Below are 27672 nucleotides of genomic sequence, written 5' to 3'. Positions count from 1 at the left end.
CATGCAGAAAATATTTCAATAGTGCTTGATTTTGTAGTTTATATCTTTAATTATATCAGGCATACATAATTTTTCATTTTCTACTGTTTGCAAGGACTTTTGTTGGAAATTAATACTCCCAAGGGACATAATTCAGCTTTTTCATAGATTAAGTTGTAATTCTTTTAATGTTTAAGAATTTAATTTTGTCATGTTAAAGATTTATTTAAAATACAATTGAAGTTGTTTTATGTTTAAGCATTTATTACCATATGTTATGTCATATGTTTAATTTTCAAAACATTGTTTATAGTTTTCCAGAATTTTGATCAGAATTTCATTTTTTTTTTATAAATGATTATTAAAAGCATAAACACACAAAAATATATTAAAGCACTGTATTAGGTTATTTTGTTTTAGATTCAATTGTTCTTTTTCTATCAAGTTACTTTTTTCCACAGAAATCACAAATAGTTTTAATCTGTTATACTCTGATTTAATTTTTTTATGCACACACGAAGGGTTTTTAAAAAAGTGTGCGCCCCGCCAAAGGTTTGTTACAAAAAACTTTGCGCCCCGCTCATTAATTGCATGAAAAAAGTATGTGCCCCGTCCATGTTTGCACCGGTCCCACCCTCAGATAAATATTGCACAGTCCCTAATAGCAGTGACCGGTTTGAACTGAATTATTCTTGATTTGCTACAGGTCGCGATCGATAACAATTAAGGTGCGGTGATGATATGAAAAAAAAAACGTTTTATATCTTACAAAGAACTAAAACATTTCTTTAAGATTAACAAAGAAGCAATGAAAACCACTGGACATATATTTTTTTTTTAAACACAAAGAAAAGTACTATACAACGATATAATGGTACAATATGGCATATATACATTTATTTATATGTTGCTAGTCGGATATCATGAAACGTGACCACTTCTATAACTTTATTATTATACATGTAGATACATTGGTGAAATATACTTTCTTGTGTATTAAAAATGTGTTTCAAATCTTAGATAATGTAATGTTGCTTCAATTTTTGTAAAAAAGATTGCCAAATAAATTGTTTAATAGGACATTAATAGAATAAATGCTCCATGGTTTCATCAGAAACGTCTTACATAAATATTCTTTATTTGCGAAACAAACAAAAACAATTTTGGTCAAAGACAAAACAAACATAAGAAAAACGTACAAAAAGTATATAAGTATATAAGTCTCGACTAATATTGAACTTTTCAATCACAGTAGTAATATATATCGAATCTTTTATCACTTTTAACGTAAATAAGAAATGATATTTAACATGTTTAAAGCCCTTAATTCTTAAGACTCCAGACTAGAATTGCCCGTTTTCCGGTTCTTTCAGCTTCCAGGCTAGCTCAACGAAACTATGATGAATGTCCGAGACGATATAGCCACGAAAGCTGAAAGTGGCGGCAATAAACAATAATTAATAAATCATATAACTCCGGACCTAGAAAAGATGAGAATGGAAATGGGGAATGTGTCAAAGAGACAGCAACCCGATCAAAGAGAAGATAACAACCGAAGCCCACCAATGGGTCTTCGATGTTTGTATTTGATAGGCTGCTGGTCTTATTTTTGCCTTATTCCATCCGATTAGAGATCTCATAGTCACTTCTTGTTCATATTCGTATCTATCCTTATTCATATACTATTTTTTTCGTCATGAACATGTATGAAATATTTGCCACTGGACGTTAAATATTAAACGAATTTTTAGCAATAAGGTTATCTTCCTTGTTTACAGTCAATATGATAAGAAATCTTTCGACACTCCATCAACTATTTGAGGTGGTAGCATGAAAACGAAAGTTAATCAGTGACGTCATCATGTCCTTTTATAGCAGCCGACAAATCCAATCAAGCTATCGTCTGCATCAATCAATTATAGAGATAAAGGGCACATGCGCAACAATCGCTGAAGAGGTTACTGGCACTGATTGTCTAAACCCTTTGACTTTCTTCAATTTTGATATGAGTGGAAATAAAACAGAAAAATAACAGGTACGTCAGTTCATAACTTACTATCAGTTTTAATTAACCTTAAGAAAATAATAAACTATTTTATTAATCTCCTGTGAATCTTTTTATCAACTTTGATTGACGTTAAACTCAAAAAGGAAGCTGCTGAAGAGAATAATGTCTTAATTTAACATTTTATTAATATATATATACTAGTATACGACTTACACTTTCTATATAGGAATACTAATAAAAGACACCTTTGTAGATTTCGAAAAAGAGCAGGCTCATGCCTCACAAGGCAGCATTCGCAGCCGAAAAGTGGATAGGGATCAATATAAGTTGTAATAACTTGTTTTCCAATCCACTATATAAAACATATTCAAACTAATAACTCTTTTAGTTGTATTGCAAACTTAATTGAACTTGCGATATGATCCATCAACCCCTAGAGGTATAAATGTGCATTTCATAAATAAATAAAAAGATAAAAAGGTGGCAAATCAGTGGCAGATTTAGGGGTTGAATATGGCGTACCCCACCACTTGATTGGAAAATATATTATTTCGAGTACAAGATTTCCTTAAAAAAAATATTTGCAAATTATTGATACTTTAGATTTATAATTCAAACTAATATCTTGCATGTTACTTTTGCTGTTTATCCTCAAATTATATGCCTGGAATATACTATAGAAATTTGTATTTGAACCTTCACTATAGAGTTTATTTCATGCATGTGCCCGGCCTTGAATCGTAGTATCAGTGTTGACGTAAACATAATTTTGTCTGCTTGCCATATGAACACTTTCATTGATTGATAAAACACATGAACTTTAGAAGTAAACATTATGATATAACCTACACCCTAATAATTAATAAAAAGGAATTTACAGGTTCAAGCATCTTAAATCAACACAAATTCAAAGTATTTTGTCGAGAATTTCTAGACATATGTTTTGATTTAAAACAAGTATGAACGTCCGGATAAAAGAGTATATATATAATCGGCAATTAATAATTACGAAACACTTGATTACTTCACCCCTGGCTCCCCGTAGTTTCTCAGATTCTGTCATCACTCCACCACTGTGGAGAAAAATCGGTTTCCACGGTGATAACAATATATTTAGAATCACAGTTTGTGTATACATGTGGTTTATGTTTACAGCTTCACTGTTGATTAATTACATATCTTTTGTTTATCTACATTGCTAAGGCTTTCGTCGAATTAATTTTGTACAAATAGGAACGATGATTTACAAAATAACAAAAATATTCTAAATTCCAAGTATTTTTGGATAATTATTACTTGACATTCGAAACTCTTTTAATAAATTGGACGTACAATAAATAAATTATAAGTACAAACAAAAGAAATGGATGACAAGAATTTAAAATGTCACAACTCTAAAGTCAGGAAACGGTGACAGAAAGTTTGTGTAAATTAATGACAAAAAGGAATATCTATACATGTACGTGTATGTCCAAAAAGATTTTGTCCAAACAGATTTTCTTAATAGCCTGTTCACAATTTGATAGAGCAGTAACGACGCTAAACAGACAACATCCGCAACAAAAATGACAAAATAATCGTGAAACAAACAGCAAAAATAACGAAATAACAAACAAACAACAGAATCGAGACGATTTCGCCCGTATGATTTGACAAGTGTTATACCTATTACATGTATACAAGTCAACTTTATTTGAATGAGAATAGAGTTATGTGGCAGAAAGCCTGAAAGGTCATACACATTTGCATTGATTTACAGGAAACACCATGAACCTGTATAATAAGCCCTTTTTTAAACATTTTCTCTGAAAATAAAAAAAAAATAAAAAAAAAAAAAACGCCACAAAGATTTATTCCAGTTGAAAGGTGTATTATTGAAACAACAAAGTTGGATCCAAGCAGAGCTTTCACCAGAGCAGATATAATTTTTGTTTGATCAACGTCTTTTGTAATCGAGTTCGGATTTGAGGGGGGGGGGGGGGTCTCGCACTCCTACGAGTCGGATTTAGGGGGATCAGGAGGCCCGCCCCCTTTTCTGGGAAAGTTTCGAATGCTTAAATGGGGATCCACTGAAGCATGACTGGAGCGGGCCCAATCTTATATAGGCAGTCAGTGGGTTCCTACATATGAAAATTTCTAGATCCGCCACTGCTCCCTGATCTGTTTTTCTATTTATTAATTAACATAAAATTGAATGCAAAATCTGATCGTCTTTTTACATCTCTAGATTTCATAATTGGAGGAAATTAAACAATAATAAAAAAATATTTATTAAGAGATATCACTGGATTTATTACTAGATTAATACCATACTAGCTACATGTACATGGAATTCAGATATAACTAAGGGTTGTCAAAATGCACTAAATGTGAAGTTGCAGCTCGTTCAGTCGATTTGGCTTTGAAATTAACTTGGTTTTGAGTATTCAGCTCAGAAACATTTCGTCTCGCGCGTTTCTTGTCGCAGCTTGCCTCACAAACTTTTGGTCTCGATCGATACCAATGACGCTTCTCTCAAACATTTGTGTAACACGCTTCCCAAACGTTTGGACGCGAGCGATACTGATGAAGCTTTACTTGGAAACCTAGTATAAAAGAAGGCGAAAGATACCAAAAGGACATTCAAACCCATGATTGAGTCGAAAATAAACTGATAACGCCATAGCTAAAAAAAGAACACAAGAAAAACAACAGTACACAAAACACAACACAGAAAACTAAAGAAAAAGCAACACGAACCCCACCAAAACAGGGGATGATCTTAGGTGCTTAAGCTATAACTTGGGTTGAGCCAAACGGATTTTTTCGAATATTTGAAGAAGCCAATATATCGACCACTTTCAATGCAAATAAGAGTGATACGTATCACATGCAAATCCCCATTCCCACCTGCTTAAATACACCCATACAATCCGTTCATCTCTTTTAAATCTATTTATTATTCCATTATGATAAAAAATCAAGCAACGGTTACAACTTTGATTGAAACAGTTATTTATTGCATTCAAACGTACACTTTATAAATAAACGTCCCAAAGAGAAGCAACAGAAAAACAATACCTCATGCATTAGCCGCTTGAACTGATTAAAACACGATTTAAATTAACCGTATTATTCCTTCCTTCTTTTTACAAATATGTTTGATATATACTCTTTACAGATATTAATAAGCATAAATCCTTTCGCTTATGTGTGAATATGCATGGCGATTTGCCTAGGCAAAATAAATTGCTCCCCTTTTATATGGTATAGAGCGCCATTGAAAATCCAATAGCGTTTATAAATAAAGATCGATACAGTATGGGTCGAATTCTAGTAGAGTTTTGAAAAGACAAGAAACCATCGAATTTGAACCAATTTAAATTCCATGCATAAGTACTTTTTTTCTCAAGCCTCTGATTTCAGGAAATTCAAGCATGACCTGTATATAAACTAGTATATCAATTTCAATCAAAGGATGCAGAAGATGCATGCATGTATTTACGGATGCTTACGTTGCATGCATTATTTATGTGTACAGTGAATTGGTTAACAACAGAAATTAATATGAACCCATTTTGTATGACAACCGGCAACCACCTTAGCATAGGACATTTAAGGTCATACAAGAGTGTTTCCCAATTGCTTGCGTCCATTCCGACATGTTCATCCACTTGATATTTTCCGCTCTCAGTATCCGTCTATTCATGTATATAAACAACATTTGCTTTGATTTAAACAGAAATTCGCCATCTAAGAGATGTCAAAATCTTCTCCCGTCGATTCCGAGGAAGTTCATCACCCAGAAAAATCCAGGTAAGTTGACAATCGAGTGACCGAATGATTCCAAAACCCTTTACAGCCGATTGCATGGAGTTTGTAGGTAAAGGTAAAATCTATGATTAGCCTGCTTGCAAAATAAACCGTGAAACCATTATTAAGTAAGGCATTCTACCCTCCTTTTGAAGTAATCTAGTCCTACAGACAGATTTGTTAAATGTCGGACTATTCTACTCTTAAAGGAGGGTAATTTACCTGACCTAATAATGACTTCAATGTTCAGCTAGCAAGCTAGCAACCAACCAACCAACCAAAGATATTACCTTTACCTACACACTCAATACAATCGACTGTAGACATCCCACCTTCCCGTAGATGAACGAATATCCACCTGCCAGGATTTCATATACCGTTCCCTCCCTCTACAGATGAACAACTATCCGTCTACCGCGAGCTCATAGAAAGACATTTGCATGGTGCTTAAAGAAGATACATTTTGGCACCAAAATTGGCTTCCATCCTATTCCATATGTTTGCAAATGTTCGCATGGCTATCACTGGCTATAGATCAATAATATATTTAGTTGACTTATAGGCCACAGACCACAATTAATTCCTCTATTAGTTCTTTATAACTTTTTGTCTCATTAAAAAAATTGCACCGAATCTTTTTGTCCAATTTTTTGTGTGTGTAATGTATAATACTAGTCCAAAAATATATCCAAAATTCAGAAAGATTGCTTTCACACAACTTACAAATTTAGCCAATACACATCCATACCCCTATTGACAAGTCAAGAGATGTTCCGAAAACTGTAAAAATTACCTTTTTGCACTTGGCCTAATCACTCATTCCAAATCAAAATCAGTTTTAATACAACATCCAAAAATTTATTTCACCTCTTTTCTTCCATTTCCAACCAAAAAAATCTAAGAAATGAGTGAGGAAGGGAAAGAAAAAAAATTAAGGAAAAATACAGTCTAATTAAAAGGAACTATATTCGTGGTCTTGGGTCTATAGTGCAATGATGTATTCAGTCAAATAGTATACGGTTGCCTTTTGATAGTTAACTACCAGTGTTGGTTTTGCTTGTTATTGAAGCACAACATATTGTTGTTCAAATCTTTGTCATTTGGTCCTTCGTTGTTATTTGTCTTACTGGCAACGATGTATCCTTATTTTTATAATAATCATTTATGTAATATACACGACATTGAAAGGCTTATGTAATTTTCAGATCGGCTTTGACCAAGTATAATATGCTATTGTTGTTAGTTGCACATTGAAAACTTAAAACTTATTATTTTAGCTATAATTCAAATAATGAATAATTGGAAACTACATCAATCTGGTTCGCATGCTCTAAAAACAGGTACCAACATTTTAAAAGTGTGTGGAATATTAGGACCACCGATCGAAAATGAGAGTTAATATCCTACATAGGAGCATACATTGTGCATTGATGACACAGACCATAGTACATGTAATTGTTGTAGTCCACAAAAGGTATCCGATTATACCCCCTGTCACGCCTTTGTACCGGGTGATACCTATATATCATACATTTCACGTAGACAAACGGACGGGTGGGAGACGTCCATTTTACCATGATATATTTCTATACCCAAATCGACCATTGGTGTTGTTGTTTGTGTATCAGCCTATGCTCTGGCTTTAGTCACTTGAAGACGCTGCATGATAATAGACTTAACACAAATGAACATTAAAATATACTTAAACCAATTTTAAATGTAAAATAAAGGAAGCATACCCATTACACTTGAATGTGATCAGACTGAGATAATACATACAGGATGCTTTTAACTGTAGATAACTAATCAAAGTTAGTATCTTTCAAATTTATTTTCAGACTATAGATGAGTCATTTCGTCAGGATAAGACGTGTTGCTATGTTACTAATAGAACTGTTGTCTAACGTTTTGTAAAATGCATGTATATATATGTAATATATGTATATGAAAATTAACAACTTGCAATAATTTCACAATCATGACGGAGCTACTAACTCCGCAGCGTGGAGGGTAAGTTCTTATAAAACCAAACTTTTATTGTCCCTCAAAGTTTTCTAAATCACCTTTAATGGCAATTTGGCTTACTTTTGAAGTACATGTACTTGTCTTTTATTTTTTTACGCAAGAAATTAAAACATAAACATTTGTTTCTCTTTTCATATTCTCGAATTTAAATTTTAACTAGATTCTGATATTTTTCGAATCAAATCCGATGGACTATTATACTATATATGTGACACGTATTTGTAAAATGTTGAAAACTGGTCTCCTGCCACACAGCGGACACTATTTCAGAAGAATTTCAGAATCAGAACAATTCTGACAATACATTGAATTGTACAATATGGGAAGAGAAAAAGATAAAGTTGACAGTGGCTTTTTATGAATATTAATGAAGGAGAACTGATATAGTTGGAAATTAATGATTTGTCAATTTTGTGGTTTTCGTTTAGGGAGCAAAAAACACAATCTTTTCTTGATTGTCAACACATGCACAAGTTTGGGCCGCTTTTTGTGTGTACAATCGCATTCGATGTTGGACTATGAAAAAAAAAAAAATAATCGAAAAAGTGTAATATTTTTGTTTTATATTTGAAATAAATTTTAGATACTGTAAGCCCTGACTGCGACTGCAATTGTTAAAAAAGCTGTGATAATCGCAAAAGTTCTTAGTCTTATTCATCATTAATGGAATATTATATATATATGTCAGAACGTTCCTAATAGGCCTCTAGTTATTCGTGATTGCATCTCCCCGCTGTGATGATTATTTATAGACACCTCAAGATATACACAATTCTTCAACTATTGTGATCTTTGACTGCTCCTGTCGATTCTGGTAAAATAGTTCCTGGACATTTCACTCCTAAAACATGGCAGCAGCTGTGATTCATCCGCGGTCGTCTGCTGACTAACGATTCAGATCTTGCCAAGTTTTCGTATTTCATGATTTTTGTTAAAAGTTTTGTATGAAATTTGTTGGAATAACTTATTTAAATGGACGACACTGATATAATTCAAAAGATTGGAAAGAAACGGTAAGAAATATGTCTTTAACATCTGGAAGAAGTATACTGTAGGTAAAAATAGTTTGTAAAGTAAAAGCAGATGTTGATCATTGTACGCAAGGTTGTTGAAATAGATAAAGAAATTATCTCCTTAGGAACAATACTAAATGAAATGAGAAAAAAGTTAAATTCTGAAGCACAATAAACATTACTTGGTTTGTTTATTTAAAAACTACGGAAAGTGTAATTACAATTAAAGTTTAATTACAGGGCCAATTGGTACATTCTGGTTCATTTTGTTCGCTCCCACTGTATTACAAGATAACATGGCACCTCTTAACCTATTAACATGATTAACACATTAAATGTAATTGGATATACTGCATTGTAATGCTTAATCCAAAATAAAGGTCAGATTCCTGATTCTCAGATTCCTGATTCCTCTTCGAAACTATTGATATCTTTGATTTTGAATTACTCATTTAAAATATCATGGTGCTAATTTGATACGATTAGTCGGGCTAACGCCTTTCTAAAAAAAACCTTCTGTTTCTGGGTCAACATAAGTAAGATATACTCTAGAAATAAGAAAATAGAAGATTGTTTTAGATTAAAATTGATTCATTGACTTTCAGTTGTTCTGTGTTTCTGTTTTGAATGATAAATCCAAACTCTTTGATGTAGTTCGCGGGAATTTTATTGTATGAAATTCAAACTGCCTAATGTCGTATTGGAGGATTCTTCCTTGGTATTGCAGCCAACTGTCTACACGTCGTTCGGGTTTCATTTCTTGATTCAAATTAAAATAATTGCTTATAATTTCAGATTTTTTGCTAATCTAGTTTCCACTGACCCCTCTTTTGAATAATAAAGTGACTCAATTTGAGATGTATAGTCATGGTAGTAGGTGGTTTCATGTCATTAGGTTGGAATTTTCGGAGGAATTTACACAAATTACTTAACAACTTAAAAGCATAAGGTATTCAGACTTCAACCAGCTGTAATTTACTGTACATGAATAGATAAGATACTTAAGAAGATAAAAATAGCTTAAAACACATCTAACGTTTTATCCATCAGCGCCATGTACTAATACTAAAACTCACGCACACTTCTGTCCGTACGTGATTGTACGGTGCATAAACATGACTTGGGGAAAAGTGGGGATAGTATATGGTAAATGCACTTTGATCAAGATATTAGAAATTGGACATTAAGTGAAAACTATTATAAAAGAAATCTAGGATAATTTGTAAAGACGCGTTATTTGGTCACATAAAAACCAAAACAAATTAATTTTTTAAATGATGCTATAAAAGGTGATATAGGACGTGTCACATTTTCAACCTTGAAAATATGTAAATCGTTGAGGAAAATTTTAAGAAATATATGATAAGGTCAAATTAATAAAGTTTTTATTACTTCGTTATATCAATATGAAAAGCCCTGTACTTTATTGGTATTAACCCTGTGTTTCTATCAACAGATTTTCTCTCTTTTGACACTATTAGATTCCACCTTTTCAACACACCACATATGAAACCTTACCAACATGATAAAAAGGTTGCATGTTTACTTACGCAGTATACGAAAAGGCATGTGTTTTTAAAATCTAAATTATATGAAGGGTGGGGTTACAGAACGGTACCCCTATCAATTAAGCATTGTGCTAGGGTTTTTTTTTTTGTTATTCTGTATAAACTAATTTTCTCAATTAAATCAAATATAATGTAAGATTTAAATTATTGGTTCATCATTTTGTTCATGGAAATAAAGTTCTAGATATTTCCCTTTGAACATTAATGGTTTAACTAAGAAGTATTTCATCAAAATTTGAATTCTTGGGTTCTTTGATATGCTTATTCTAGCAATGTACATATATATGATATATAATGAACCATTAGAGGTGAATGTCTAAAGTTCAGTTTTTATGTGTTTTTTTTACTACATTTATTTTGTGTCACAAACCTATGCTGCATCAAATATTCAATCACAATCCAAGTTCAGAGCTGTTTTAAGCTTAAATGTTGTGTCTATACTTGTTCAACTGTTCATGCCTCGACCTCTATATGGAAATAAATCCGGTTTGCGGACTGTCTATGTGACAGCATCTTGTTTTATAAATTACTTAGACATAAAGTATTGGATAGGGAAAGGGGTCTTCAATTCTGTATTATTTTTATTTTTCATTTTGGGCTATTTTTCATTATTCTTGATAAATTTTGCCAGTTATTCTCTATTGTAATGACATATATTCTCTATGCTTTTTATTTTTTTGCCGCCCTTCATTCTATACGTTTTGCCTATTATTCTCTTTCTCCATCTACATCCTCAGACATGCCACATGGTAGACAGAATTACATCACTGCTAGCCATACTGTAACAGTGACCAGACATATTACGCTGACCGTGGATATTTTTACATACATGTACTTACTTGTCTGGCACCGAGTTTCCAAACAAATGGATAAGAAATCAGATAACATGTTATAGAAATAATAAGTGCAAATTGTTCTGATTATCGCCCTTCTCTAGATCTGCGTGCAACAACACCATGATAATTGGAATTAATTAGGAATATGAAATCAGCATTATTATCTCGATAGATATCAAATTTGCTCAATGTTGCTGTTTCGGTAACATTATTTCCCAATCTCAATCTTCTAAGCAATGATGTTTATTTTTTCATTCACACAGTTATTGCTTATAACGCCTTTCAAGTTGCATTAATGTGTTTTATACACATAATGATCAAGATAAAAAATATAGCGTGCGTTTATACATGCTGGCACATGCATGCAGCTTTTCGAATCCTTTGGTTTCAAATTATCAAATGATACTTTGTTTTGTTTAATTACAAAAAAAAACATATTAAATCTCGACCTTAAAAGTTTAAAGCGTGTATCAATCTCAGATCTCTATTTAGTACCCCTTACTCCTACTTGCCGTAGTAAATCCCTTCATATATTTGCCACTGGATGTAAAGGAACCAACAACCAATTGCAACTAGTCATATTTGTATGTATAAGAAGAGGCAAACATATTACTAATATTATTATACTCCTTTTAATTAGTAATCAATTACCTACTAGTATATAGATATACCTATCCTTACGAGTGATTCAACTTCTTCGTTACTAGCAGGGTAAATGAACTTGATTTATTACATGTATAATGAACCTGCCAAATCTTCTTTCATCTCGTCTTATTGTCGATCCTTTACGTAAATGAGAAGGTGCGTGAAAGTTCTTTCTTGAAATAGAAAATTGTATTTACATAAAACCAGTATATATACAACCGATCTCAGTTTTATAAACACATATAGAATACTTGTTTCCAAGTATTGTGTACCTTCTTTTATTTCAAATACCAGTAAGAGGTAATTATGTATACTGAACTTATGTTTAAAAATCTTAAAGATAAACGCGAAAATTCAAAAATTTAAGTTCATTATATGATGTCTGCTAACACATATACTTTAAGCATATGATGGTACCAGCAGCAAACTGAATCTAAGTTGCCTTGATTTGGTTTTACAGCAAAATTTATATCTTCAATTTTCTAAAAAAAAACATATTAAAGTACCTTGTTCTCAGTTTTCATGCTTCTGATTTTTGGTACTGAGCTACTAGACTATATACAATTGTATACTTATGTAGCCAGTTTTTTACACTGGTAATCATTAACAATATAGATTTGGTCTATGATATTTCACCTATAGCTTTCAGATTTTTTACATGCGCAGAACCAGAAATTAAAAAAAAAAACTTTGATTTCACCTTTAAAATGTATATCGTGGAGGATCGGGCTTTATCCTAACTTCCGTCGATTCACTCGTGTTGAATATCACATTAACATCATGAAATAAACCATTTCGTGAAGAAAATAAATCCTTTTAAACACTCGCCCTTCTTTCTAGATCCGCAAGAATTATATTTTAGAATATTTCCTCTGGATCTGCTGAAAGACTACTTTCATACAAGTCATATATTTTTTTGGTAAAATTTACTTCCAGCATGCACATGTACATTTATTAGTCCTCTACCGACGAAGTCGAAGGAGACTAAGTTTGCACTCTTTCCGTCTGTCTGTCAGTCCGTCCGCCTGTCTGTCTGTCCATCCGTCAGTCTGGCAAATCAGTTTTTCAGACTTTTTGTTTTGTTTTTTTCCGATTGTCACGAATAGCTGTTCTCCTTGTTCATTTAAAACCCTTTTCCTAGAATTAAATTTTGGATGAAATACTTATTAATTAATAATAGATATCTGTTCAAAGTGAAATAACTTTTTTTTTTAACATTCTCTAGAATAAATGTTTTATGAATTACTAGATCTCTGTTCAAAGAGAAATAACTCATTTTTTTAAAAGACATTGTATTAAGATAAATGATATTTTGGATTTTTTTCCTTTTCTTTAGTGATTTTTTTTAAGCATTTAATGGTATGTTTGTTGGTTATTTTATGTAGTTTACACCATGACAAGTTATAGATCAAGCTAGAAATATGTTCCATTACAACGAATGTTAAACCGGTAGAGGACTATGTACTCACAGAAAGCTTGTTTAACAATGTTTAATATAAACTTGAACATATATTTGTAAAGTTGTGTAAAATATGCAAAGTTATCGTACTTATTTTGTAAACAAAGTTGCATTATGCTTAAACTAAAATCTGATTGGCTACTCTAAATGAAGTTTCATTTCGTTTTTTAGAAATACAGACATAGGATGCTTATTTAATTCATTAAAGTTTCTTTGGCCGTTATAATATCGCTGTCTACTTCGTCAAAGAAAATGAAAATGACAAAAGTGACGACTGGCATGGCTGAAACCATGAACACATGCTACATATTTTCATAAATAGTTTGGTGTGCTGAAGTTTCCTGCATACATGTACATGTAGAAATAAAATGTTCGGATACGAAACTAATTTTCACTTCTGTATCCGGTGGATGCAATCATTATAAAGTTGCAAATTATAAAAATATTTAGACTAAGAGTAAACAGCAATGTTAATAGCTTACCGCATTCTTTTTATAATTTCCACATATTGTTTCAATTTTGAACATCTGACAAATTACAAATTATAACGATTACATAATATAATAATTAGGCTTTGGAAAGTGTCTGCAAATTATTCATAAATCAATTAATTAGCACGGTTACTCATTGATGAGTACCTATTGCGTATAACTTACAGATTCCACAATGTTGTGTAGTATATTCTGGCATATAAACTTGTTGTAACACAGTTATGACATAGTCGGTGATTTGAGGACGAGGTATATTAGACGTGGGTAGCTATGTAACCCCTCCGTGATGATAATCTATACCGAATCATATCTAACGCCTAGTGACGAACAATTCTTTCGTAGTATATATACAACATTTGTGCTCGTTCTTGCAGTTTGTAAACAATATAATTTTGTTGTTGCTTAGAAAGCCATGGTTGAGTAAAAATGACAAAAATATTTCTTGAATGGTAAGGTCTAAAACTATTTGCTTTGTGTCAAATGCTTTGGCTTGTTATGACTTTTGCTTCGTGTAGCTTTTATGCCTGAAATTCAAACTGCGCACTTATTCCTGAAGATAGAAACTGCGCACTTAAATTTGAAGAACTATAACAACGAAGAAAAATATAACTTAAATCTACCGAAACAAGGATACACACTCGTATTATAAATGTGCAAAGTTTACATTAATCATGCTTTTACATATGTGTTATCTTCAAAAAGTAATTGACAAAATGGATGATACCTTGTCAGTTGAAAAAGGAGAACATAAACGCGTCGTGGCGCAGACTAGAGTGAACCACATCTTATTCGGACGCTGTAATCAAAATAAGTTGGATTTGTCCTTATAGCAAAAGTTTTAAATTTCTTTCCAAATTTCATTAGAAAAATGACACGATACGCAAATGTAGATTTAGGAGCTTGATACAAAGTTTCCATCAAAACTGCTGTGACGTTTAAGTTTGTGTTCATGCAGGATTTTCTTGATGGTTAAGTTTGCAACAGTAATCTCTTTTGGAATTTTTTTTAATTCGACGGATTTCTGTCTCATGGACGCATATATACTTAATATTAATTTACTCATAGAAGCTATTCTGATAAAAGTTTGTGTAGTGACATCAGATAAAAAAAAATATAAAACAAAAATGATATAGAACATGTGAATACTAATTATTTTAATTTTAATCGTTTATTTTGTCGTTTTCTCAATTGTCCATTTATGTAAATATATATTGTTAAAAAAAAATCTTCTTCCAAGGTGAAAATGAATGTACATTAGCACCATATTTGATTGCTTTGGAATTTTGCACTGCAATGATTTGTTTACTTGTAAACACATCTGTTTGTGTCATAGCTGTTACATAGCTGTAAGATATCAACAATTCGGAGGAGGAAGTGAAAGGGCAATGATTTGTAGTTCTTTGTATTTCTGGCATTGTTTTGACAGATTGCAACAGCTAATAATAGAATTTGTTGGGAGTTTCTTAACTGATCATGCTGATCGTGATGTTTATTTTTCAATTAATATGACATCATATACACGGTATTATATATAAGTTGATATACAATAAACATTTTTATATTCAATAGTATATATAAAATATATACTGGTGAACGGTAGATCTAAATATGTTTATACAAAATAGGAAATTACTGTAAACACTGTAAGTTTTTCGTTATTTTATAAATGATTTCCGACGATGTCCATTGATAGAACATATTAGTTTATCTTATTAATTAATTGATTGATTGTTGGTTGCTTTACGCCGCATTAGCACAAAAAGGCTATATCGCGGCGAGTTATCTAATTAAAAAGAGTTTTCTACAAATGATAAAAGAAAATAGTAGTTATCATGGTTATAAGAAATGACAATTACCAACAGAAACTCAAAGTCCGTTTTTAAATGTCTGCGCAAAATAGTCCTTTTTCATCATGTTGTCGTAATTGTGAATAGAAATAAGAGACTTCACCCTTGACTACTAAATCATTTTTGTTTACTTTAAAAGAAACGGAGTTAATTTGTTCTGAAAAACAATATTTACTTTGAAAGCATCTGTCAAACTAGAAAACCAACTCTTTACTACTGGCTATTTCTGTTATCGAGGTTCAATATGCAAATTGTAATTTAAATACAGAATTATTCACTTTGAAGTCTTTAACTCCGCCTTTCGTGAATGTTAACGAAGTACTTTTGCATCTCCTATTTCATTATTTTGATTCGAGAGATTTTAGGGGTTTACATTGAAATGACATGGATTTTGCCATAATTATATATCCACACTCAATACCGTACACATTTGTATCCGCGTTTTGCTGATGAACTTTTGATAATGCTTTTGTTCAGTATCAATTTTTTTAAGCTGAGGATTTTTGGGTTTTCTCCCTTTGTAGTTGCTTTAATGTATTTGGATATTCTAAGCCTCTTCTTGGAAATAATAGAAACTTTCTCAAAATGGAAACAATATAATTGGACTCATATTTATATGCATGCAATACGTCTAGTTTTATTATTAACGATCAAAGATTGCAGGTCAAAATCAAATATATTAGTACAGAAGTAAACATGATTGACATATTTAAATTATACAATTTTATATACAAAAAAAGTAAGGTCATGTCAGAAGGATTTTTTTGGGTATTAAAATCAAATTAATCAGACAAGGGGAAATAACTCAAATAAATATAAATGCACAATTTCTTAGTTGAAGTGAATTTTAAATGCAAGTTACATAAATTATCACAATAATTATAAAGGACTATAACAAATGTGGTAATTGATGTACTAATAACGACGAGTGACACGAATGTTTGTTACAATAAAACCTCAACCACAGGTTCTCCGCTAGGCACGAGTCAGAATTATATGTCCGAGGAGGGTTACATTTTTTCCTGTTAATTTTACCATACAATGTAAACTATTAAAAATAAGATACAACGTGTCGACGATCTTGAACAGAGCAAGGTCCATATTCACATCTGATTATAAAGTTCTGCTTTTATGACAACGTTATACAACCAATCAATGGTCATCATCATACTATATTCACATATCTTTGTTTTGATTTAATCAAGTTTCGATTTCGGAGGCCAAATACAAATATATAGTCTTATTTTTAACAAAATTAATTTCGATGTCTAAACCGGGGCCTTGACCATGTATGGAGTGTAATTTTGGTGAAACCAATTTTGTTCACATCAAAACAGATGACACATTCATTGCATGACAAGAAGCCACATGTCTGAAGATTGACTTGCCGGCGCTTATTTATAATAAACTTCACGAAACATCTGTTCAATTCATACCCAGAACGTTACGTTATGTAATAACACATAAGTCTTATATATAGAACCATTATTGTATGGAGGAATAGTATAGAGAAACAAATACAATTTACTTTTACCACTTCCTCTTTGTTTTAAAAATCTGTAGTTTTAAAACTCTTACACTTTAAAGTAACGAGGACAGAAATAACCCCCTTATTATCATTTGATCAGTATATCTCGCGTCCATCTTTGAAGCTCTAAGGTCGTGCATAAATCAGGAAATAACAAAGCCCTTATCAATCTCATTTGCTAAGAAAAGATGAAAGGTTATCTCAGATAAGCAGAGTTGAACGGAAACTGCTGAGGAATATCTTGAAAAAACAGGTGCTTGCTACTGCTGTTAGAAAGCATTCCACATAATTCTTGTTTATTTTGAGGAAATAACAGGAAGTGAAACATGATAAATCATGACAAGCCTATTAATTGGTCTGTTAAACATTCTTACGGTTTATCATACGGAGATTTGTGACAGGACAGTCCTATGAAAGTTCTCACCTGCATGACAGACCATAGGGAATTGTTATAGGGTAGACATTTATCAATTCTTACTCCATAAACCATCGAGGGAAACCCTAATCCAAGGTGTCAACTCAAGGGTTAACTGGGACATATAGAACTACAAATGTATGGTCATCATTAAAATTCTCTCGACTGTCAGTAAATCTCTTGCTAAAAGGGGATGACCATTTGGCTCTGCTGGGCGTAGAATATGCAGTCACGAATTTAGAATGTAAAATGCCAGGCCTCCGCTCGTGTAGATTGCTACGCTTCCCCACGTTTAAGAACTTTTGCAAAAACACAGATTTAAGCCTAGGGTCATTAGATGATGTGTTACAAGGGTTCATAACTTCATATCTGCCATTATCATATATACCCTCTATTTCCAAACGATATCCAAGTTGTTCTAACCTTTATTTTTTTCGACATACCTTTGCATAACCTACCTGTTGTTTTCATGATTTATTTGTTTTCATCCTCAATATGCATGTCAGATTTGCCGTGGACATTAAACACACTAAACCAATCCTTCAAAGTGTTTGTATTTTTCTAGTGGTTGGTCCTCTCTTGTTGCCCGTGTCAAGTGCTTTGTTGGCTTTCATTTTGATTGCTCTGTGATAGTTTTCCGCTTTGCTTGAAATTGATTTAAAATGATTAAAAGTACCACTACAATGTAATCCCTGTAGCTGTTAAAATGATATTCCCTTTTCAACAACTCAAATGCTTGTAATCTTAAAATGTCTTGAAGTATTAAGCCAAATTTTTAAAATAAACTGGTTATTTTACATATAACCACTAATTTAATATAGAATAAGAAAGAAAGAAAATAACTTGTCATAGGAATTACGCAAGACAAAAACATTCTGATTTGGACCAATGGCAACAAACAATACATAAATATTGCAAAAAAGTAAAAACCATGAAAATTATGACGTATGGAAGTACATTTGATTAATATTAGCTATCTTGTATCAAGGATGTCTTAGATTACGCTGTTGGTGTTTCTACCTTGTCTTATCTTAAAGTATAACAGACTGCAAAATTCTATACCTGGATTCGTCAATGCGTTATTTTGCGTCAGGGCATGACAAACAAGTTACCTGCCCTTGTATCATCTGGAAGTCTGAATGTTTGTTCTGCCAGTTATTAAACCGTTTTCTGCCGACTACAGTGTTATAAAAAATTTTGAAAGACCAAAGATGTTTCGTTATACCATTGCGATATAAATACTTGATAATACCATGATGAAAGTTGTGTCTTGCTATTTTAAAAAATTCAAGTGAAATAGAGTGGACTGAAAGTTACATTTTGAAAAATTCAAACTATCGCCATGGAAAAGTTTTATCGTAACGGTATGGCTGTTCAGCTTCCGGTTTTAAATAGGCCTCCGGTTTTAGATAAGTCATCATTTGTCAGGTATGTTATTAATGATAAGTCTTGTGAAGAAATTCGACCCGTTGTCTCATTGTGACTTCAAAATGAAGAACAGCAATAAAAACGCTGATACATACTTCTTCTTCTTTTCTGTATCTTCCTCCTGCTAATTAGGAGCACATCCATACCAGTGAAAATAATTATATTTGCTTTATTTTATTTTTCCCAGCTATGTAAGGCGTCAAAGCAAAGAAATAAAATAGCATTTTAAGACGTCATAGTTATTTGGACTAGTGTGTGCCATGATCTAACTGATACAACGTGTCATTTCTGGTTCTTTTTGATAATAGTTATCAAAGGTACCAGAATTATAATTTAGTACGCCAGACGAGCGTTTCGTCTGCATAAGCATGTCTATGAGGTAGTATTATTTGCTCATAGGCTTATCAATTTAGCACCAAGTTTGAAAAAAACAAATGTGTTTGTCATAAAAACCTTGCCAAGAGTTGTCTTATATTAATTTTTCGATATTTGGTGTGTTGGGTTTGAAAAGCTGGTCTTTTGTTACATTAATTATAGAACCGAACGATTTAGATGTTCTGTAGACAAATCTTCTCCTATTCATATTGAACAAGAATGTGTTCATAGTACACAGATGTCAAACTCGTACTATCATTTTCTATGCCCAGTGGACCGGAAAATTAGGGTCAACACTCTAATTTGGCATTACAATTAGAAATATCATATCATAGGGAACATGTTTACAAAGTTTCAAGTTGATTGGACTACCTTGACTAAAAACTTTAACCTAAAGCGGGACAGACGGACGGACGGACATACAGACGGACGCACATAACGAAAATATAATGCCCCTAGGTGAGATATACAAAAATCAGTTGCACTAGCATATGATCCAACAGGTATTAATTGTGGATCAAGATACGGGACAAACAAATGACAAAGGTACTTTATCTTGTGAATTGCAAACAAGCAAATGCGAATTGAAGTGTTCAAGATATGAGTATATGTGTACAAAAAGAGTTTTCAGGTACGCGTCGTGCACATCAACTAAACGACACCAATAAGAAATTACACTAAGTCTATTTTTTAGTGTAAATATTCCGTAGCCTGCAGACCATGTTAAAGAACCAACATCATGCCATTAACGACATAAGCCATAATCAGTTAACCATATTATTTTAATGTACTAATACAATATATATATACGAATTGCTCAAATTGTAGAATTATAACTTTGTTAGATTATGTACTTAAATTATGGAAGAGGTTGAGTCCTTAGGGAACGGGTTTTTAAAAATTCTAAATGTTATGAAAATTAAACTATTCTTTCTCATTTTTCTTACGAAAACTTACATGATATGCTACAAACTCTATAACCACCCAAAACTCGTTAGCAGTGTAGGCTACTGGTATTTGTTTTATTCAGTGGTTCGATGTAGCAGAAAACGCTGGCAATTAATTTTTGATACTTTTGATTTGTTTTGTTTTTGATTGTGCATTGCTTTCACTTCATATTCCCACAATGAGTATGCATGTTCTACATAATGATTCCTCTGAAGTACAATTATAATTCCATTTTAACCATTCTCCCTTTAAATACATGTTACTAATGTCTATCGTCTGAATTTAAAGTGTTTCATCTACTAATTGGAGCCTCTAAAAGTGAAGCTGATCTTAAACCTTTTTGTGATCAGATCAAATTAACCGAATAGAGTTGAAATTATCAATTGAAATAGGTTTACTTGAATTCAAATTTATATTTAACGTCGATATCCAGTAAACAGACTCATAAGACAAGCTCCAATGAGCTTAATTTGCAAAAAAATATTCCAACATATCTTTTAAAGACCATGCATTACACAATACATGCATACGTCACAACTAATCGCTAAGACAAGCTATATCTTTACCAGGAAGCATAAACAGTAGCCAGAAAGTATTAGTTTACTGCTTTCAAGTGAACAGATAAATTTTGCAAACAAAACACAATGATGTTTTATCAAGAAAACTATCCTTTTAGGTACTCGGAACATACTGCTAATTGTAACAAAACGTTTCATGAGTATTACTGGTATTTTACATTTTTAAACATGATAATTTTGTGATATCGAAAATGGTGAACTCATTTTAGGGATCAGGCTTATACAAAATCACTGTATTTGTTTACATGTTTCTGACCATACTATATGAATTAGAATATGTGGCATGAGTGCCAATGAGACAACTCGGCATCCAAGTCACAATGTATAAAAAGCTAACAATTATAGGTCAAGTACGGCCTTCAACACAGAGCATGGACTCACACCGAACAACAAGCTATAAAGGACAGTCAACAGAATAGGGTTTCCGACCACTTACAGCACCACAATTAATTATAATCAGTTAACAAGATTATTTTGTATGTACTAGTACAATATATATAAATTGCTTAGATTGAGGAAATATTATAACTTCGTTCATTTTTGTATCTTAATTTTGAAAGAGTCCTTAGACAAATGGTTTTAAAAATTTCGGAATTGCTGAACTCATTTAGGGATCAGCCTAATACAAACACCGAACAGAAGCTATAAAGGATCCCAAAATGACTAGCGTCAAAAAAATTTAACAGGAAAACCAATACACATTTGTTTCTTTCTTTCCTTTCTGCATGTTCTGTTTGATTAAAACAGTTCTTATACACAATTTGATGGCGTAATCACATTCTTTGGCAAACTGTCAAGAACATTCATACATAAGCCAATCTAGAAAGGAAGCATCATCCTTGACGAGATTGTATATGTATACACACTTACATTGTAAATGAAATAATCAATGGCATCTTAAGATACAGAGATATACATTTTTAATCTGATTATAAATGTTTCATTATGTTGAAAGAAGAAAATTTTACCTAATCATTCGTGTTTAATAGACACAAGGTGAAAGGACAAATCTATTAAAATTAATATGTACTGTTGTCCAACTGAGCCTAAATTTTTCTTTAGCTCTGTTTCACATACATGCTTAATTAAACGAAGTAATGAAACTTCCATTACAATAAACGCCTTTCTGATACAATGGCTTATCTTCCTTATCCATTTCTTTATGTAATTATGTCAGCTCTCTGGATACTATGATAGGAAAAATCTGAATATATCAAACCATCTACTTGTGAAAAAAACCTAGAAATGAGTTATATAGCCGAAATATCCATGGTCAGCTTCTTCTAGGAGGTATGGCTTGTTATAAAACAGAAAATTAATTATTGTTACTGTTCTTTTTCAGGTATAGAAGAAGGTTAGAAAGAGAACGTTACCATACGACATCAATAGATTACAACACTCTAAACAATATGGCGAATACAAGTACGTCATCGTCATCTCCATCGTCCACATCCGGCGGAACCGGAAACAAGCTAGCGCAAGAAATACAAGACGAATTCCTCGTCTGTAAAATATGTCTGGAGGTGTATAAAAATCCAAAATGTTTGGACTGTCTTCATACATTTTGTGAGGCTTGTATTGATAATCACGTCATGTCCGAATGTACGTACAAAAAGTATAGCGATTACAGGGAGTTTACCTGTCCCCTCTGTAGGAAAAGAACCCAATTACCGCTAGGGGGAGTCAAGAAGCTTCCAGATAATTTCCTTGTTTCCGGTCTTTCAGAAGTGGTTGGACGACAAAAACCTTCCAAATTCCCGTTCTGCGATATTTGCAAGTTAGTCAATCATAAACACAGAGAAGCAACATCCAAATGTTTAGATTGTAATAAATTGTTATGCAAGTCGTGCGTAGAATTACACAAGGAGACAAAAGTAACAAAGGGTCATAGCATTTTTGATGTAGAAATTGAAAAAGATATCGAATGCAAAGAGCATTCCGAAGAAGTAGTTCGATTTTATTGTGAGCCATGTGAAACATGCATTTGCGTTCTCTGCACGTTCAACGAGCACAAAGATCATGAAATAACTCAATTTTCGGAGGCAGTTATTAAATACAAGGAGACGATTCAAGAGTTGTTAGACAATTGTAAATCAAAGATCAATGGATACGACGTCCAACTTGTAGCATTATCTAAATGTGATACTGTCATTAAAGCAGCCGAACAAAGTATACGTGACTCTGCCATTCAGTATATCAGCGACATCAGAGCAAAAGAAAAACAACTGATTGATGATCTTCACGCGACTTATGGTAGTGACGTCATGGACTATGTTTCGAAGCGTGCTGATATGCAGATCAACGTCGATAGTTTAAAAAGTACTTGTAATTTGACAGAACTCGTTCTGAAAGGTAAAGACATTGAACTGCTTTTGTTGAAAAAGCAAGTCCAGGAGAAACTCTCTTCTTTATCTGATATTGAGTTAAGGGATTTACCACCTACTGTAAATAAACAAATTGCATTCGTCCCAGGAGTTATGAATTTTGGAGAACTTTGCGAAAGCGATAAACCTATTGGAACCGTAAATACACCAAGACCAGTTGTATCTAACACGCCACAAAATACAGTGCCACCTAAATTTACTACATCAATAAGTTCACAAACTGATGAACCTCCAGCAAAAGAAGAACCTTCCATTACGGCTACTTATGTACAGACCGATCAAGGACCTGGAAAGGGAAGTGATAAGTCAGTGGGAACAGATATTGTAGAAGTCATGGAAAAAGCAGTAAATACAAGATCACGAAGCCTGCAAGGATCAACATCACAAATGCAACGTGTTGCGTCTGAAGAGAACGGAAGCGGAAATGACATCATTGCAGATGGAGCAGCACAGCGACGCCAGCGGAGAAGACGGGAACGACCAAAAATAGAGGTATCTGATAAACCTACAACTTATGCTTCAACTTTCACAATGGAGACACCATCTCGAGGCTCCACAATAAGTTATAGTAGTAGCATTGATGAAAATTAGCATAAGTTAAAGGTCAATATGCTTGGATAAATGCACACTGGAATATGCTACGCGGCTGCCAGCTCTGTACTTATGCTTGCTAACCAAAACAATTTTCTATTTATAATTTGTGATGATTTAACCTAATAGTTTATGGAATGTGAATCTTTAAGCGTGCAACTATTTAATTTAATTTTGGATTATAAACATCATATTTCTCTCCAGAGTTCTGGATATAAACGATTGCTTACATCTGGCGCTGGCTGGTTAAACTAATGCTGCACTGCTTTCTAACTTTGATGCCTGTTTTAGTAGAAGTTTTGTTTACACTAGTGATTTTTCTCTGGCTATTTTCTGTTTGCTTTAATAATGAAATGCACTATTTTTCAGACTTGATTAAACGCTCAGCGATGGAGTTCATGTATATTAGTTAGACTGTTGGTGAAGATAAGTGATAGAGCTTTGGATGAAGTATATATACATGTTGCCATGACAATTCGTTTCATTATTAGTAACCATGACTACAAGACGCCTATCTCAGATTACTTACAAACCGTTTGATATTTTTCAGTCGAAAGAAGAGTCAAAAAGTTCCTGTGTTATTGCATAAACCAAGAATTATCTACTCCAGTCGTAAGTTTCGGAGGGAACGTTTCGGATGATCTATACAAGTATATCCACAACATATAAACATTATATTGAGGAGAAAGCATATTTAATGTGGATGGAATAATATCAGATGATGACAATCATGACAATATTAATTTTTGATTTCAGGAAAGTAAAATTCCTTGAAATGGATATTTAAGGATCTTACATTCTGCTTTCGTTGCTAAAGATGACACATTAAACTTTATGACTCACTTTCATCCTTCCTCAAACTGTTATCGTTATTACGCGCATGCGTCTATCACTATTATAATGTTATGCTGTGGTTGTAATGTTATCAATGGATGTAGAAATTTATCAACATAGTTAGACTCTGCTTCAAACAGCATATTGTGATATTGTGACATTACATATATAGTATTATTTATTAATTTATTTAGACATATCCGCGTATCGACTAGATTCTTACATTAGAATGAATGAGAAGTTGTGATAGTTGACATGCAGTTCCAGTTAATATGGGACCAAACTGTATGCCAAGGAATCTTGGGTAAAAAAAATATGGCGGAATATTTATTATATCCAACATTCATAACCATGTACATATAATCATATGCCAAAATTAAATTAAACTGTAGTTAAATTTTGTATCTCTTTATGCAGAAATTTGCAAGCATTAACATGCTTATTTAATTAGAAACAAAGTCGGTCAGGTTAGATCGCGTTCACCTCACCTTATAAGGGGTAACGTGAGCTGTTGCTATCGTTTGGTGTCTGCCGTCACGCCGTCATTTGGCGTCTCCCTCATCTATATGAATGGCAGCTTAAGAATAGTTGTTCATGTCTTTTATTCACTCATTTTAGTTTTAGATGGTGTTTTTATTAAATAATGTTATTTCCCAAGGAAATGCGTGCAATCCAGTGCAGTTGTAGTCACTCTCTTTTGAGGTAGTTTAGCGGAGAATTTAATGTCCCAGGATAGGAGACGTGCACTATTTTTTTTTGGCATTAATAAAAATATATCTGCTGTGGAGGGAATTTTCACATTTCACTAACCTTCAATTATAGAATGGTTCGCTCGAATCACTGAATATTGTCCCCGCTGAACGTGTTGCGAAGGATATGGAAATTACCGGGCATCCGACCGTGCGTCTGTCCGACACGAGGCCTTGTGAGCACTTTCACGTGTAAATTCTTGCTAGTTTTTTTTTTATTTTTTAGGAAACTTGCAGTGTAGGTAAATATCAGCAATGTCTTGGATGAGTTTGAAAATTAGTTCCGTTCACTTGTTCTTTAAAGGGTTATGCCTATTGAAAATATTCATTTAAGAGAAACTGTATCGTTAACGCTAACATGTGTACAATTCTTGCAAGAATTTTATGAAACTTATATAATACTTGTATATATATAAGCAATGTGCTGGACGGGTTCGAAAATGAGTGCCGATCAATCATTTTAAAGAGATATGTTCCTTGGAAATATTATTCATATGAAAAATTGCCATATGAGCGCACTAATGATCAAACGTAAATAGCACCAGGAGTGATTTGGTAATCTGGTAAGATACTAGTTTCGAAAATTATTATACCAACATCTTCAATGTCGTGCAAATATCGACACACCTTCTTAATACTACAACCATGACTACAGTGAAATCTTACGACAGCTATCGTAAAAGTATATCTATTCAAACTCAAATCTAAACAGCTTTTGTAGGAACTGCTCATTCGCATGAAATAACGCAACAATCATAATATTCCGTAAAATTTTTGGGTATTTCAAGGATAACATTGTGTATACATGTATTCCCAAACTTAAAGGAAAAATCCAGTTGGAACCGAGAACAAAACAATTAGAACCTTCAATAGAGGCAACTCAGGCCGTACGGCCGTCATCAATACGAAACTCATAAAGCCCCAGCATGAACAAGGTGAATAATGCAAACGAGAAAACCATCGACCTGATTGTTGCTAAAAACAAACATAGCTAACAACCATGTGTTACAAACCAAAACAAAAAGGGAAACACATCAACCACAAGAGGAAAACAAAGGAACAACAGAAACACTGAAGTGCAACAAAAACAAAGTTAACGCCACCACACATAGTAACGAACTATTTGAGAACAACTGCCATATTCCTGACTTGGCAAAGGGCATTATAAATAAAAATTGTGAGTTGAACCTGGTTCGATGGCATGCAAAAACTCCCGCTTTATGACAATGTTAAAAAATATCGCTTATTCACTACGTGACAGGAATACAACACAAACACACGCAAGAACATTCATAACAGAGAAATGCACACACAAATAATATAATAGTCGACACAACATACAAACCGAAGAACAACAACGAACTTATTCCGCAACGACCACAAGATATCAAAAACAGTGACGTCCTTACGTAACTAACATGCAATTCGAACTCTAAAAAATTACTAAAAATCTACAATGTTCTTCCAACAAATGTTCAAGACAATGATGGTATGAAAAGGCATTTTTGTAATTATTTTGACTACAAACGATAATACATGTAATAGTGCATTGACTTGACTATTCAACGATATAAGGATGAGGCTTAGAAAGGGGGAAATGCGAGGCTCTGTCGAGCTTTTTCCCCCTTTCGGGCCGAATCCTTATATCGTTGATATGTCAAGTCAATCCACTATTATTGTCTTTATACTGCAATCTAAACAACAATACATTTTCAATAGATAATTGTTGTTTAATGTGTTAATGTTGTTATTTGATTTAAATATTTGAAAACTTCACCCTTTTATAAAAATGCCTCACATCATACAGACGGAGAAATATACAACACAATTAAATGAACAGAATCTGTGGAAAACCGCAATCGATGGTGAACGAATTTGTTTGAGAATGAACTAAACTATCAACAATAAGCATAAAACATAATGATTTGCAGTTACCAACCCAAAATATTAACGTCAAGTGAAATATGTTTTTTCCCTAAAGATTGCCAAAAAATAAGTTTTAGTCGTTGTATACATTGGAAACAAGAACAGGTTGAATAGGTCGTATGAATAATTAATTATAATTTCGGCAATTTCTATTTAATTATTCATGAAGAAAAGATATATCAGGTCAGTGACTGTATATGACATAGAAATATACGGCCAACGCATTTTGACTGCTCAAATAGAACGAGTGCAG

General features: G+C 32.9%; 1 protein-coding gene across 7 annotated transcripts; it reads left to right on the top strand.

The window, feature by feature from the left end:
* The first annotated feature begins 1863 nt into the window (after window positions 1-1863).
* Window positions 1864-25144, top strand: LOC143076637 (tripartite motif-containing protein 2-like). 7 transcript variants are annotated; one of them, XM_076252466.1, is made up of 4 exons: window positions 1904-2014; window positions 5709-5782; window positions 22278-23811; window positions 24461-25144. In XM_076252466.1, exons 2-4 carry the CDS (start codon window positions 5727-5729, stop codon window positions 24497-24499), a joined length of 1629 nt encoding a protein of 542 aa, XP_076108581.1. In that variant the 5' UTR covers window positions 1904-2014; window positions 5709-5726; the 3' UTR covers window positions 24500-25144. The 7 variants fall into 7 exon arrangements, with proteins under 7 accessions (XP_076108587.1, XP_076108581.1, XP_076108585.1 ...); XM_076252472.1 differs by lacking the exon at window positions 5709-5782 and having other exon boundaries at window positions 1864-2014; XM_076252470.1 differs by lacking the exons at window positions 1904-2014; window positions 5709-5782 and adding an exon at window positions 7743-7789.
* The last annotated feature ends 2528 nt before the right edge of the window (window positions 25145-27672 follow it).

This window comes from Mytilus galloprovincialis, chromosome 5 (genome assembly GCF_965363235.1).
Source record: "Mytilus galloprovincialis chromosome 5, xbMytGall1.hap1.1, whole genome shotgun sequence".
Classification (NCBI taxonomy): Eukaryota; Metazoa; Mollusca; class Bivalvia; order Mytilida; family Mytilidae; genus Mytilus; species Mytilus galloprovincialis.
Note: the sequence above shows the minus strand (reverse complement) of the source record. Positions and strands in the feature narration are given on the sequence as shown.